General features: G+C 28.2%; 1 protein-coding gene across 1 annotated transcript in view; it reads left to right on the top strand.

The window, feature by feature from the left end:
• LOC111033206 overlaps window positions 1-16,687 on the top strand; it is a 38,235-nt gene extending 21,548 nt beyond the window's left edge. Inside the window, exon 6 of the mRNA XM_022313847.1 lies at window positions 16,460-16,687. Coding sequence (XP_022169539.1) covers window positions 16,460-16,623 — 164 coding nt within the window. The 3' untranslated portion in view covers window positions 16,624-16,687. The remainder of the gene's footprint in view (window positions 1-16,459) is intronic.
• Window positions 16,688-17,765: the final 1,078 nt, after the last annotated feature.

Here is a 17,765-nt window from a genome sequence, read left to right as displayed (position 1 = left end):
AATATATAGCAGTCTATAAGTAAAACGAGTTTCTAGAAATAATGAGATAGGTACACAATTATTCTACTGATATTACCTATCTAAAATATCTCAGCTTAAAAAAATATTTTCATCGAATACGGAGATTTGTCGTTGAATTCAAATCCAATAAATCCTGTAGTACTGCAGGAGTGACCTATTTATAATGACGAGGTGCACTCGACAACTACTATATGATAGAGTGAGTTCCCGGGTTATTTTTATTATGTTATTATATTCGTTGTTTGTATTTTCATCTCCACAATTGTTAATAATAATTAGGGCACTGTAGATGTTGTTGCATTTAAAAATTGTTGTCCTACTGTCCCGATTTATTACCAAGTACATTTTAAAAGCGTTTAAGTACCTAAGTAATAATCAAAATCTAAGAATTTCAAATGCACCTTTTTGCAATTTTTCGATTTTTTTAAAATTTAATTGTGTTTAATTTAAATTAATTTTGTAATCTTAATATTATTAGAAAATTAGTTTGTTGTTTAAGAATATAATTTACAATGCATTTTAACTACATTATTTTTAATTAAAATCATTTCTAGGCACTAGGTATATCAGGATTGGTAGAATGATTATATATTAATTTACTTTAAGATAATTATTGTATTATTGTAGATTTTAAAATGTTTTCTTACTTAATTTAGCCATTTTTAAATTGGTTCTAATATAATATACATTAGTTTTATAGCTTGAGTTTGATTTATAATAATATAAGGTACTTTAGGTACTGAAAGGTTCTATAAGTACGGTATAATAAGTGCCATCAGGTTCACCACATCAAATTTTGGGCCCCTGTACTAAAAGTTTTTTCAAGCCCAATAAAATATTATTTATATAAAATAAATATTCATATAACAATTTTAAATTTTCAAACACTACAAATCAATTTCAACGGGCCCCTGTACTCCAGGTACAATCCCCCTCCCCCGTGCTTGCAAGGGCCCTGGGTACCGTATTATAATACAATAAAAAACCATTATATTTTAACATCTCTATAATAGTATCTATAGGTAACTGCTTATAGATTAGCTTTTCAGTTTTCACACAATGCTTCGATGTTTAACATTTTATGCTATCGAAACTTGTGCTATCAAAAGATGTAGATTGCATTTTTGTGCAAGTTACAATTCTTATTTTTTACTACCACCTGCGATGGTGCAAATTACGTACCGTACGTGCGGGCCGGTTAAAATTTATCCACGGACCGGATGTGGCCCGCTGGCCGCCTTTTGGTGATCCCTGCTCTAGAGTACCTAGACGATAATAATATTATCGTCATATAATACTATAATACCAGCTACTACCTAGTATGACGTCATCTACAAACGAACATTGATATTTCATATTATACTTTAATATATTAAATATAATACTACAATATAGTAATATTGTATTATAAGCTGGACGAAATAAAATATGTATACGCGTTAATTTCCAGCCGACCTAATTGTATCGACTTCGCATTTGTTTGTGCTAGCAGTGTAATATTATTATTATATTATTTTGTTAGTTTTGTATCGAATGAACAGTGTGGGAATGGAAATGTCCAAGAATAAACCAACACACACTCACACTGTGTCTCTCACTGTATTTACACCTGTATAGTATATAGTATGCAAGTTGATTCACCAAGCAAGCTCACCTCTCTTTTCTATGTAAAAACACAGTATTTCAAAATCAGGTTTTTTTGGAATTTTTAATTTCAAATTATCGACATTTTTTTGTATTTCTTAGTTAAAGTTGTCTTTGAGAGAAAATAACTAAACGATAAATAAAATATCTACAATTCTAAATACATATTTTTTGTACTACAAAATATCTTCATTTTAAAATGTACTTTATGCAATATCAATGCTTCAGCCGGTATAACAATAAATTGTTATATTTTGAAAATCTATAATATTAAAATGTTAAATTGTAAGATAGAAAAGGAATGGTTTTATGGTTTAATTTGCAAGCTCTAACAGTTGTATTTAAAAATCATAGTTACCCGTATACAATATACACAATATACATACAGGATGACTTACTTAGCAAGCTCACTCATTTTTTTCTGGTAATGCAGTTATTCAATATCAGTTTTTCTAGATTTGTTTGTGTTTCTCAAAGAAAATGTTATTGAGAAATTAATTAAACAATACATAAGTTAATAAGTACATACTCCACATACTCTTTTGTACTACAGATGTCTTTATTTTAGCTTTTAGCGTATTTATATACTAGGGGTTCTCAAACTACATATCCCAGTTTAAGAACTGTCACTTGTGGTAGGCACACAGAAAGCTACACGATGGTGATATATGAAAGACCATGTGGAATGGAAAATTGGTAAATTAATTTTTTAATTATGTTTGTGACGGATCTAATATCATGTTAAGTTTTGTGTAAACTGGTATGGTACTAAACTACTAGGTACTTTAAATATTATAATATAGCTTATAATTGATTAGCTAAAGTTAAACTTTGTATACTTTAACTATTAGGCATTAGCTATAACTTATGAGGATATTAGTCCATAATAATGGGTTTGGGAGATATGGGGACTATGATGAATGGAAAATTTTGATGATTATTACTAATTTGTCGACACAAATGATTTGTAAAAATGGTCTAAGTATTATAAATACTAGTTCCTGCAATTTATTACGGATATTTTATATTATTGTAAGACCCGTTTTAAGGACACTATCCTTATAATACACATTTTAATAGGCAATTGAAAATAACTGCTTGTTCAAATTTTTAATCAGGTGCCATCAGTATTATAAAAAAAAATATCCCCTTCATAATCTTCAACAAAAACGTAGTTCTCATTTGAAAAAAAACAGTAGTTTGCATCATTACAGGTACAAAAAAAATATTACTGTCTCTGAGTAAATCTAATATTTTTATACAATTTTAAAATTCCAAAAATCATGTCTTGAATAAATTTATTGTTAAATAAAACAAAGGAGCATGGTTGGTGAATCGCAATGTAGGTAAGCCCAATCAATATACTTCAGTACCGATCGATTTTACTGAAAAGTAAAAAACTGTTTAACTGCGTATTACCGCGAATAAGGAGTTATATGGATTTAAACACGTAGATATTATTTTAATTAATAAACTGTAGAAAAAAAAGATTACAAAAAAATGTGTCTAGTAAAGGTTGTACAATTTTCCTCGAAAAATAGCCTTATTAAAAATATTCATATCAATTTATATAATTCGGGTAGGTTCATAAATTCTTCATAACGACCGTAATTTATATGGTGTCACGTAGTTGATACTGCCTATAGAACATCGTAATACAGTTTGTCTTATAAAGGTCAATTAAAATTTGAACTGAGAATGGAGGATATTTCTACCCTATGAAATAATATTTAGTATTTACTGCTGAAAAACGCCTTACGCTGCTAAGTAGGTAGGTATTTACTTACAAAGTTCGGGATCACACTGTACACAGGATGATGTACCAAACATGCTCGCCCTAAGTCCCCACCTTTTTTTCTTCACACTGATTTTTGTAAGTTTTAATACAATAATACCTACCTAGTGAAAACTATTAAAATAAATTTACATTAGGTGTACATTAATTAGTAAATCATCGTGCATCAAATATGTTCTGAAAATAGTAAAACTAAGAAATATACTCTTAAAACTACTAAATTACGAAATTGGTTTTGCAAAAATATGTATTTTATACTTTTAATATATTTTTTGCTAGTATTATAGAAATAGTTTCAATCTTACTTAGCAATAAATTAAAAAGCCCTAAAAAAACATACAATTTCACACAATTCTCTAGCCCTAGTTATAATAGTCGACCCTTCGACTGACTCGTATGTAGTCACTATAGTTACTTTTGACTTTTGATTCACCATTATAAGAACTAAATCCAATTTTCAACACAAAATCACCGTCAATATTGTAGATTGAATTATTTTTACTGCTCTAAAAGATGTGCCTACAAAGATGATGCAATTAAAGAAAAAAAAATAATAATAACACGCGTATCGTTTTCAAATCTCAGAATCTTAAAATTAAAAATATGATAAAAAATAATAATAAATTATTATACGAGATTCAAGCAAAATTACATTATATGGATGTCTAGTTCATTTAAACTCGTATTCATTTCGATATCATCAGCATGATATTATAGTATTATCATATTTCTATATTATGACTCAACATGTGGTGGTGGCTGACTGAAAGCACAATAATTTAATAATAATAATAACGTGATTACTGCTCACGCATGGATGTTATATCTGACTAGCTTCAATATTCATGACATAATAACGTTATAATAATAATAATAATAATAATAATATTGTTGTTAAGAAAATGTTCACGTAGCGCTTTTCTGAAAATCGATGACTCAAACTTATTACTCTTGTAATAAATATATTATGATCTGTTTATTTCGTTTCAAATACTGTTTTTCGGTTATCTGAAAGTAATTTTATACAATAGGTATGTAACACTGTAATAGGAAGACATAACAAATAAAATAACTTTTGCTCTATAATCAATTTTATTCAGATTGTATTTTATGTATATTTATAAATACCATTTATTGGCTTGTGTGCTACAAGTATAATATCACATTTTTTATTTTTATTTTCTTAATCCGTACTAAAAATAATAAAAAAAAATAATTTTGTTTTCAATATTTTTTGAACATTTAAAAGTACGGAATTTGTAAATTCGAGTTTTAGAAAACTTTTGTCTGCAAAAACATTTATCTGAGTAAAGTGGTGTGTTTATATGATTTTTTAAAATGTCTTCCCATTTCAAGTAAGACTTGTTAATTTGAAAAATAATAACTTTTAAAATAAGTATTTAGATGAAAAAGCACCTATTTAAAATTTATTCTCGTAGATATTTAAAAAAAAGTTTAAGCTTTTTGAGTTTAAAATGTTTTTTTACGACTGAATTAACTACACTTAACAAAAAGAATGAGATTTCAAAAAAATAAAAAAATAAACTACAAGACTTAGATAAACACTTTTACAGCCAAAATGTTTATAAAAAACAGATTTAATATTTTTTATTTCCAGTATTAAAAAAAAAAACTAAAAATGTTATGCAAGCTGCTTAACATGCACATGCAATTTTATATTAGCTCAAGCTATTCCTTAAATGGTATATAAAAATAAATAAAAAAATATTGATTTGCACAAAAGTTATTTCTTTTGGCAGGTTTTCCTGTTACACCCTGTATAGGTATTGCATTAGGTAACTAAGGTCTTAACACCTGGTAAGGAAACCAACGTAAAAGTTACTATCAGTAGATACTTAATATTATAGTACCTTCTGTACTTTCGGTTTGTCAGCCAGGTTTTTATTTATTTTTTCTCGCTGGCAGCCGAGCCGATCTTCCGATTCCTCTGAGATCATAATACATAATTCTTTATATTATTTAACTCGATGATGCTGTCACGTCTTATCCGTATTATGATATTGTACCTAATATTGTTAAGCTCGGTGTGTCACTTGGACGACTGATGTGTCTATAATATTATTATGTAACATAATAATCATAACATAACATAATAATAAAGTGGATAATAATATTTAAATACCTACTAAAAACAATGTAGTGAGTGCAGGCGTTTTGTATTCGGCCACCCTGTGCCAATTTATAAAAATGCCGCCCTAATGTAGTAATAAACCTATATTTTTTTGGGACGAAAAAAAATACTATACAACAGTTACATAAATGTTTAAATCGTATCAAAACTTAAAGAGATGTAAGCAGTATGGTTTGCATTTCAAGTCTGCTTTATAGTAATAAATAAATACTGGGAAATTTTTTGTTTGAAACATTCAACGAGTTCGAAGTTTTTTTCGGAGTTTGGACTATTTTGGAATTTGTATTAATCATAACTGTTTGTTCGAGTGGGCTTGGTTTTTTTAAAACTAAGTTCTACATTTGAACTAGAACAGTGCACTAAGAGTTAGGTTTGATTTACCGAACTTGGAACGATTCAACCTACTTCTAAATGTGAGTTATGAATTAATTAAAACGCCCTGCGGACCTTTCACCTCGTAGCCTCTAAGGCAGTAGTTCTCAACCTTTTTTTTTATTCATGTCACCTTTAGCCACTGGAATCAAACACTGCGTCACCCTAACATCAAAATAATAAATAATCTTAGATGTATATTTTAAAATTATTCTTTTATTAAAAAAAATAAATACAGTACACAAAAAAGCATGATCATAACGTTGACACTTTAAATTCAAACAGATAAACTTTAAATTAGCAAATAAAAAAAAATAGAAGTTAAAATAAAAATAATGATTTATATAAATTTAATGTGAAATTTGACCCTGGTGTTTTTTTACAAAATTGGGGAATGCTAGGGTTGATGGTGGAAAGAGCGAGATTAATTTTTAAAATTTTTTTTCTTTTCTTGTTAAAATTCTGCGTCGCCCCTAAGCTAGGTCCATGTCACCCCGGTTGAGAACTACTGCTCTAAGGTAATCAAACCTGGTATTATTGTTGTTTGGTATTAATCAGTATTGAATTTTAGATTCTGAGCATACCGAATAAATGCATTGATTTTACAATTTTTTTTCTGTCTGTCATCAACATTTGGGATATTAAAAATGATCCAATTCTCGACATCAGCATCTTTTCTGATAGAAAAATGAACCAACTTGGTCAAATTTCTAGTAGTTTTTGAAAGTATCTTGAAATACCAAAAAAGAAAATCGAGTTAAGTGGGTAACGCTCTACAGCTTTACATTGGATTTTAAGATAGCATCTGTAACAGATGTGTTGAATTTAAGTTCAATAATTATTGTTAAGAAAAATTATTATAAGTGAAGACGGTTTGTCAGCCCATAATATTAGATACTATAAGTAAATTGTATGATATTTCATTGTGATTAAAGTAATTAATTTTACTTATTATGCATTAGTACTACAGTAGGTGAAATTAATTATTGAAAAAAAAATGCATTTAAAAATATCACCAAAAACAGAAATTGTCATGAACCAAATTTGCGCAAAAAACCCAGTTTTTCGTTGATTATTTTGTTTATTTTTCTTGACGCTTTTGAAAAGTATTGGGAGTTTTAATCCAAAAGGTGAAAAATTCAATTTTTTTTGTTGGTATAACTCAAAAACTTATAGGTGTAGACACTTGAAATTTTCACCAAATATTTATTTTAGCATTTTCCACATATGTTGACATTTTTTAAATATTGTGACTATTTTTGAGCTAATTGTAACATCGTTTTTTTTTAATTCACCTTGATACAAACTTTTCCTCTTTGTTAAAAAGCTTGAAAATGTAGTGCAAGGTTCCTCATAAGTTTCTTTAATGGAAGTTAAAAAATATTAAAGATACATATTATAGACACGATCATTTTTTATATTTTAAGTTCAAATTTTTTCAAGATTCATAAAAATCTCGAATATTTTCAAATTATTTTTTAGTTAGAAATTCATAAAAATAGTACAACTACATGCTTAACAACACTACTGTACATCAGAGCAGGAACCAATTGTCAACCTATTTTTTTTTTTAACCTTTGCATAATGAAATAAAAGTGACGATTTATGTACATAAATTATTGTTAATACATAATATATAAGTTCTTCAGATGTTGAATAAAGTGCGTGGAACGTCTTATCAGAGTGGATACATTATTTTCTTGATTAGGTTGATTTGAATTCATCCAGTGGTCACTATACCTTTAATCACTCATAAGGTTTCTTATAAACGATTTAATTGTCTTGCATTAACACAAAAATTATTACATACATACCCAAAATTAATAATATAAAGTATTAGATTTACTAATTAGTACTGCAATTGCAACAAAATTGCCCTATCACAGTAATTTACAATAATAATATTGAAAAATCTAAAATTGAAATGTCACGTTTGAACAATAACAAATATAATTAGATTAGTATGTGAGTATTATATTCTAAATATGAATATGTGCCATGCGGGTATATAATATTTGCTTGCATAATATTAATTTTACACGATAAATAGTATACATATTAAGAAGGGTCTTTACCCGTTTATTAAATAATAAAATAATAAAAAAAAAATATTCCGTGTTTATTTCCTCAGAATGAGAATTTATTATTATTTCAATAATTATTGAGGTTACCTACTCGTCGCTTAAAGTTAAATTCATAGCGATTTTGTGTCCACGATACACAAAGGAATCTGTACCCATAGAGCATGATTGTGTTTTATAACGTCATATGCAATGTATGTGTGGCGTTCTCTTACAGTCGTACACCAACTGCCAAGTGAGGATGTTTATATAATATTATAAAAATACTCACCTGAACATACATTTCCTTGAAAAAAGGTCACAGAGTTATTGTTATGTATTAAAATGTATAATAAGTTATAAAAATATGTTAAAATGCTTATAAAAAAAAAAAAATCGAGTTCATAATATGACAGTATATATATATTACTACACATTGTGTTTCAAAAAGATTGCACCAATTTTGAATGACTGTGACTCTTTATTGAAAAATGGTGCAGAAAAATAAGGTAAATATATTTCACGATAATATATGTTCAATGTGGGCGGCTCTTTACGTGGCCACCACCAGTACCACGAACTATATGGTGGCAGTATTCGAACAAAGTCTCTTTTTGAAACGACCTGCATAATGATTACGACTTGTGCAAGTATATATAATATATTTTTATATTATTATTACACATGTGGGTGGTTATTTTCAGTTGGTGTGTTATCATTTTTTGAAGTGGAACAAGTGGAGCACTCCAAAAGTTTCAAGCGTCCCTTCTATTGATTGAACATTTTCATCCAGTTCCTACCACGTACTTTACAGACGTAATTTATTGATTTCTACCTCAGTCGTGTTCTCTCAATTGTATGTTTAGCGCCCGAGAAAGAATATTATTGAAGAGTTGATAAAAATCTTGACGTTTATGGCTTTGCCGGTTGTAACGTTTCTTTCGTTGTAATCTAAGACAAAAAAATATATATTAAAATATTCCTGCAGGTATGTCGTTTGTTCAGTAAGTTGGTAATGATGATCGTAATATTATTTACTCCCACAAACTACTGAGTTTTTTTCTTAAACTAACACACCTATGATAGGTATTCGTGTACAGTCGAATTTTCAAAAATCGAGAAAGTAAAAAACATAATAATTGCACTCGTAATAAGTGCAGACGAAATGATTTCAAACGATATTTTCCAATTGCGTTTTATACATTTTATTTTTTAAATATAAATATCAAAAACTTTTTGAGAGGTTTCGACATTAATAATGATTGTATAATTGCGAATATTTTCTTCTTTTCTCTCTCTCTCTCTCTCTCTCTACAATAAAGGTATGCTTTGAAAAATTGTTCATTGTGATTTCGTGCTTTCATAATTCTGCTCAACCACAGCTTTTCATCAAGAAATAATAATTTACAAAGGCACGTTCGTAGTAATCGCCGAGCCCTTGTTTGAAAAATGTTCAAGAATCCGGTGCCGTACTTTATACATGCTAAGCGCACGTCAAAATGAATTGGTTAGGGGAGCTGTTCAAAATACGTATTATGTCTGTGCGAGACATCAAATGATTTCGTTATTTAAAATATTGTTTTTCTATTTAAATTGACGTTTTACGTAATACTAACAATAGTAGTAAAAATAAAAAGGTATAACAGCATTATATATATTGTTCTAATACGCGCACGAAAATAATATTTTCTTTTAGTTTTTCGACATTTGAGGTAACAACCATCCCACGGAAACTTAGTATCGTACCCTTCTAGCTACATACACATCATAATCTGCATGTCTGTGTGCACAACGAAAAAAGGTTTTGTTTGTCTTGTCACTTTTTATTTGACGTGTAGTAGAGGTGTAAGCAGGTGACATTGTTTTTCGCATACACAGAGTGATTCACCAAGGATGTATATTATTTTTTTGTCACAAATTTATCTATTAAAATGTTGATTATTTGAACTTTTAAGCAGGTATACCAAAGAACAATAATATTTTTAATTATTAAAATCTTTTCACTATTTTTATAGTGTTCTGTCGGTGGTAAAAACGTTTTGATTTCAAATTAACTTAAAATTATTAGTTTTAGAAAAAATTCTACTTAAGTGAAAAGTGTTATTTTTTATTTTAAAACGAACATGACATTATACGTAAATGGCGTCTGCAGTTAAAAATACATTAAATAATAATCAAACGACAAATGATTGTAAATATTATAGATCTCGAGTGTACTATTTAAAGTATGAATTCACAATTTCAAAAATTAGAACTTGGATCAAATAATTAATTATTTGAGCAAAACAGTAGGGATGAACATACTTAGTGAAATATCGTGAGTAACAATAATGTAATACTATATTAAAGTTATTTTTATGTAATTATGGAATATCTGTGTAAAAGTTTGCAAATTTCTATTGTCTATAATATAATATAATAAACAGGTCCATATACATTTTTTTATGTTTCATTATATTGTATTGTATTTATAGTATTTACTATCTACTAGAGGTAATATTTTATGATCAATTTTATCTTTGTATATCTAGACTCAAAATAGCATATTTTACACACGGTGATACATCAAGCATGCTCAATCCCATTTTTTCCTTTTAAATAACAATTAATGGAAAATATAGCGTTTGAGTAATACACATTAAAATACTACCATTAATATACCTACCCGACCACCTACACATTATTTAAAAATTCAGAATTTAATTAATTAATTATTCTAGGAAAAACAATAGGAATTGTGTGATTTGTGTATTATTATCTCTTATTAATAATTTAAAATAATTTACATCATTAACTTTAGAAGTAATTATACTGAAGAGTTATCTTAAATCACCCATAAGAGGTGAATATTAGATCTAATAGAACGTCTATTTTATATTTTCGTAAAATCATTTTTAAGGACAAAAAATACGTAGCTATTTGAGTACTTACATTAGTACACACGAGTTCAATAATCAGAATTTGAATAATTCATTATTCGATGACGAACAATTTTGATAAACATGCTTGGGGAACGTTTAATTGTTGTCAACGTCAGACATTTATTGATTTTCTAAATTCAAATCAGTTTTAAGAAAATCATAATAATACGGAGAAGTTTGTACCTTTCTATTGTCTATATGATTGGTTTTCACCGTCGTTCCCCGAGTAAAACCATTTAAATAATTCGTGGGCCTTACAAAAAATAGACGAAAAGTGACGCATCTAAATATACACCCAGGCGCTCTTGCACGTCTTGCCTTCTCGTTTCGGGAATATATTATTAAATTAAATTCAACATATTTCACCGTGTTAATATACGTTTCAAGATAAACAGTCCTCGAAAGTTTAAGACGTATAGACCACTGAATTTGGCGGGTCAACGCGTGCAATGGATAAGTTTTGCTCGAAAGTCGAAAGCAGTAAAACACTATCTGCACATTGTTGTAAAAACGGTTTTGACCAAAAGTTTTTACCGACTTATAAGTTATAACAATGAAGATATGCTCTTATTAATTTTTTTTTGTCATCTTATAAGTTATAATAATAATGAATAATAATAATAACAACAACAATAATAATAATAATAATAACAATAATAAAGCAAACATAAGCCAAAAACATTTTAGAATAATGTAAATTAGATAGACAGTAATTAGCTTATAATAATCTTGATTAAAATATGGCTGTAGCTTAATATTAGTTTTTCTGAAGTTTTTTGAAAATTCTACGATTTAAAGAAGTTAGATATTTTAAAAACTCTCTTAATATTTATCTTGTAGTATAAGGTATAGTTAATTTGCACCAAAAATCACCCAAAAATCAAAATATAGATTGCACTTATGTGTAGTTTTCACCTACACTAGAAGTATGCATCAAAATGAAGATGTTTAGTTTGCAGCACCCGGGATAGTAAAATATGTGAATTGTATAATTTGCTCCAAAGTTCAATTTGAGTAATTTTTCGACAGTTCCTACGTGTATGCGTTTCGATCGTAAAATTTGAGAAGCTAAGAACACAGAATATTACATTTTTGATTTCGAGAAATTATTTAGCACTTACTGAGTTACTTATTCACATTTTTCTACGGTAGGTACTTCAGTATTGACTTCAAAGGTATGTAGGTAGGTACCTAATAACAATAATATATTATTTATTTATTATCAATTCAACAATATGTCCTTATGGCTTATACATTATGGATTTGCAGAAATATTATTGTTATTACACACTAATAATATTTGGGGAAAGTTACAAGCACTATTGCACTATTAATTGCAGGGCTACATGTGGTGGTCCAAATTACGCACTTATTCTTATTTTTGTGCAAAATTACAAAATCCCGTACAAACACAGTGTTTCCGCACTATTTCAATACATGTTGTAAATATTTAATCAATAATGTTACTGAAATAATGTTGACTGGAAAGCCACCTACGTTATAACAGTATAATATATACTATGATGAACAGAAAAACATATTATATTTTAATGATTTAATAAATGCATTATTTTTGTCAAAAATTAATAAAATATGTGATAGGTACCTACTGTGTAATGACGCGTCAATGACGGATCGGATGTCAAATTAACTTTGTAATTTTACCAGCTGGTAAGGCAGCAGGTAGTTAGAAATTCTAGAAAATTATTACTGTCATTCGAGTACGTCGAGGCATAATGTCAACGAGCGTACCGATGAAATAATCAAATACTATTGATGATTGATTACATAGACACTCCTGGTTCATTCTGGTGCAAATTAAACGAACACTGTTTTTGATTAACCTACGGTGCTGCAAATGACGTACTTACCCTTATTTTGGTGCACATTACAAATACTATAGTTTCGGCTACCTGCGGTGGTTCAATATATCTCCTCTAGTCCTCTCGTTACGTATCGGGATGTTTGGTTAATTAATAACAACAGCCGTTTTCATTATAGAATGTTTCATTATGATTTTGTTGGTTATGATGATTATTGAGATTGTTCACGTCACACAGTAGACAATAAGACAAACATTGGTATAAATATTTAATTTTTTTTTGTTCTAGACACGTAGATATGTTTGTGATCATTATTTGGAGTAATAATAATGAGTAATGAGTAATGACTAACGAGGTTATTACTTTGTTTTCCACTTAACCAATCAATATATAGGTACAAGTATTCACTATTCAGAGGAAGTCGCAATCGAAATATACACTTTACCTCCACGACTATACCTACAACTGTATTTTAGAATATATAGGTACCGATTTCGTTGAAAACATATTATTTAAAAAAAAATGTTTTTCTCCTTTCAAGAATAAAACACTTTTTCAAAATAATTGTTGACTTTCGCTGCCCCTGTATCCGCACAAAGCTTTGAATGCCATATTGTATGACGTTCGAAAACGTCGAATAATGGAATGTCTTGTTCGGCCGGGAGTTATTACCGAGAAACTACTAAAATAAAACAACTGAGGAGATGTTTAAAATTCTGAGTATTATCGTACCGGCCTTTTAAAAAAGAATTGTGATTATTCCAAGTAAACATAATATTATAGTATTAATAATAAAATATGCATTACCCTATAGCAGTGACGTTAAACACGTGGCCTGCAAGAAACATATTTTATTTCTTCAAACATTTTGAAAATAAAGAGGCATGGTTAAAAATGTGCATTAGTGATCTTTGAAATGGAAGTGAACCAGTCATCACTTAAGTATATAAAAAATATATCATTTTAAATTTTAATTATTTGTTGAGCTGATAAGTTAGGTTAACTAACTTTGCGAATTTGAAGCCAACTTTTTTCAAATATTCTAATCGTGTTAATTACCCATTATTGTAAGTAATCCCTAGACAGTCTTAAACTTTTTCAAGTATTGGTTGTTTTTTCTTATTTGGTGGTAAATTTTCTTGTATTATGATTAATTTATAATTGTAATAGTAAATAATTTATGTTTGTGCTTTTTTTATTTAAAAAAATGGCTTTGATCAATTTTGTGTACAGACGCTATATACTTCACCAGTTACGCTATTAGATTTATTTTCAATTACCTAACGGAGCACAACATGAGTGTTTGTAATACATCCAGCGAACACCTTTGTTTTCGACGAATGTAATAATTATTCATTTATACTAACGATGTGATTACAACATCCTGTCACAAGCAATATCCAATAACTGCTTATCCAAACCACGATATCGAAGAAAATGTATTAATTAAGCTTCAGAACCAACGACTGAATTTATAAATAAGTCGAGGTACCTTTTATTCTTAGTAGAAAACCAAAAAATGTTTTCCTTTAACTTGGTCGATTTTCACTCAGGTTAGATAATTTTTAGTTATATAGTTGGTTATTTTTTTCAGACATATTAAGTTGAAATTTGGACAAAATTACATATTAACACAGAGAATAACGATTTGTTGTAATTCGATTCCAGAGGTAGGCTAATTTTATAAAAGTATATTTAATATTTTTCCAGCATCACTGATAGTTATTTAAGAATAATATTATAAATAATATCAATTCAACTTACCGTTTACCGTAGTAATAATAAGTAATAAAAATATAAAATATCCTAGACTGACATACCGTCTCCGCTCAGAATCGTCTTTCGTATACAATGATATCACATCATTGAGTTCAAATTTAATACCATTCACTACAGCGACATACACTTACCAGCTTTTTAAACGTTTCTAATATCTCGGTGGTGTTGGATGGGCAGGCCCCCTAAGTCTCTCCACACTGGTAACTAACGGATGGATGACGGACGGATGGACACAACAAGGGTATTAGGTATTCTGTACGTATGTTAGGAACCTAAAACTAAATGCTAAATTTAGGCATGAACAATACATCAACTATTTACTGGAAATAAACGTGATCGCAATGTATCTCAAACATACCAATATCATTAGTTGTTATATAATTTGTGTAAGTTTCACATCAAAGACACCCACGTTCGATAATTGCGGTAGATAGATAAAGACGTTATCCCTGTCAAATTACCAATATGGCTATATGCTATATATAGAACGATTGAATTGATGATTTTGAAAAACAAATATTAGTTATTATTAGTATCATTATATATTAGATATTATAAGTATCGTTAAAACAATATTTCTTAATATGATATTTTGAATTTTCTAATTTAAATAAAAAATGATACAATAATAATATTATGTGTTATTATATGCTCTAAAAATGTATAAAACTACCTGATCACACTAAAAGAAAATGTAAAATAAAAGTTTAACCTCTGAAATATTAGCTGTTACCTAAATGAAATGAATAATTATGTGCCCAATTTAAATGCATCGTCCTAGAGCATAAAAACAATTGGATTTTCCATTTTCATTCAAATCGGCTAATACCAACTACCTAGGTATTATTTTCAATAGTATTATAATATTATATTATGATGTCACTTAACAGAATAAATTCGTAAATCTTAGTTCACTCAAAGTGATATAAATTGCATACCTCGTCTAATATTGTTTTTTTATTGTTATTATTTTACTTGATAATTTTTCTTATACACGAAAAAAACTTTAAGTTCACTCGTTAGATAATATCCATAATATTCAGATATTTATAATTTTCAGAACTTTCAATTGAGATTTTTATTTCGAAAAAAATGAAACGCGCTTTTCACGGAGAGTTAAAATTACTTTATCACGTTTAAAAAGCTTTTGACTTCCGGAAAATGCTGTTTTTTTTCTTTTTAATAAATTACCCTGCAGTATAGTAAATACTTAAGTTTCAATGACTTGGTAACAACCTAAATAATGTTTACTTTAAGAAGTTTTATATAAAAACTTTCTAGGAAAACAAAGCCATTATCTACTAAAAATATGCAGTCGTGAGAACTATACAAGCAGTAGTTAATAATAATAATAATAATAATAATAATATTTTGTGTATTGTTGAAATAATTAAATTGAAAGTGAGCACCTATATTATATTATAGGTACAAAATATGAAAGTTGTCTAACAAAGTGGCAACAAATTTGTTGGATGGATTGGATTGATGTCTACTAATGTTGTGTAGTAGGTACCATGATGATTGATGGCAATAACATCTCAATAAAAATATGTTTGCTCTCTGAATGGAAATTGAGTTTTCTCGGAAACCGTTTGGTTCCAATTTGTTTGATGTCAGTTATGATTTGTTACTAAAAGGTTACTAAATGTTGGAATTGGTCTGAATTCAATAGGACCATGCCGGGGGCTGCGTTAAGATACCCCCCCCCCCTCTAGAATTGAATATTGAGTTTTATTAGAAACTGTTTAGTTATTGACCGTTTGACCGGCCCTGTGACCTATATATAGTTGCAGGACCGCAGTCGAACAATATAATAATATAAATTATAATAATATAAATTATAATAATTTAAATTATAATAATCACCAAATTTGTTTTTAAAATTTTTACAGACAGAGTGGCGTTGAGGTTCCTAAATCAGTACGCAATACAAATAACCGACGAACTTTATCCGGCCGTAGGACCCGTACTCGACAACATTCAAATGGACATGTGCAACAAGATGTTGATAATGTATCCCTTCGACGTTTTGCTTCCTCCCACCAGAACGCATTGATCAATCAATGCTGTGAATTTGTAGGAATATAAATTTTTTTCCCTAGAGAAAGGCATAATATATACATATTTCTCAACACAAATTTTGAGTTGTATAACAATGAATTCAATCTTGAATTTCGTTTTTGATATTTCAGGTCAGTTTTTTGTGAGTCTTTTTTCCTTATTCTTATATTTTGATGTATTTTTAAACAATGTTGGTCAATCGACACATTTTTGTTCATTTTTATTTATTTATTTATTTATTGTCTATTGATTAAATTAAAAATGTGTTTATCTTTTAAATGTATTATAATAATAAAACTTTGTTTTTAAATTGATATAAGCACTCAAATAAATTAAAACGATTATTCCTTATTTTTTTTTTTCTTTATTATAAACATAAAATAAAATACCTGTGAGTTTTCTTTAATAAGAATAAGTCTATTTTTCATATTTTTAATGCGTTTATTTTTTTTTTAAATCTTTACAAAAATGGGAATGCATATTTTATTTCAGTTTTAAGAATTTTAAAAGTTTTTTAAACAAACTCTTTCGTAATTTTTTTTTAAGATTGTATGTATTGGTATTTGGTACTTACATTAAATCCAAATCAGTAATATACCTATAAATACTATCATATGATATAACTGTATGAGAATCCATGGTTTTTGTGGCGTAAGTTACGACTGGTTAAATAATTCAAAATTCAAAAATAAATTATATTTTCACATATTTTTTAAATATTTATAACAATTATAGCTTTTACATGCAGATTTTTTAGTTACTGACAGTCCTAATTTTTTTTAAGTTTGACGGGACTCATTTTGTATTTGGGCTCGATTGATACCATACTTTAAAATTCACAGGACACAATAAATTGAAAACTTTTAATGCAAAAACAAAATAAATCCATTTTCATCAAAAGTCCAAAAATCTAAAAAGTTTAGAAGATACAGGAAATATAACTTACTTGGAGCTGTCCGGTTTTTATTTTCTGGTAGCTCCAGGAGAATTTTATTATAAATAGAATTAATGAATTCTAAGTTCTTGTCAATTCAATCAAATTTAAATTGCTTTTATCATTTTCTGAAAAGTTTTGAAAAAGGATTTGTTTTGTTCACTTCAATTGTTATGTAACCCGGAACTTAATTAGTTCTAAAA

Source organism: Myzus persicae, unplaced genomic scaffold (genome assembly GCF_001856785.1).
Source record: "Myzus persicae strain clone G006 unplaced genomic scaffold, MPER_G0061.0, whole genome shotgun sequence".
In the NCBI taxonomy this organism is placed as follows: Eukaryota; Metazoa; Arthropoda; class Insecta; order Hemiptera; family Aphididae; genus Myzus; species Myzus persicae.
Note: the sequence above shows the minus strand (reverse complement) of the source record. Positions and strands in the feature narration are given on the sequence as shown.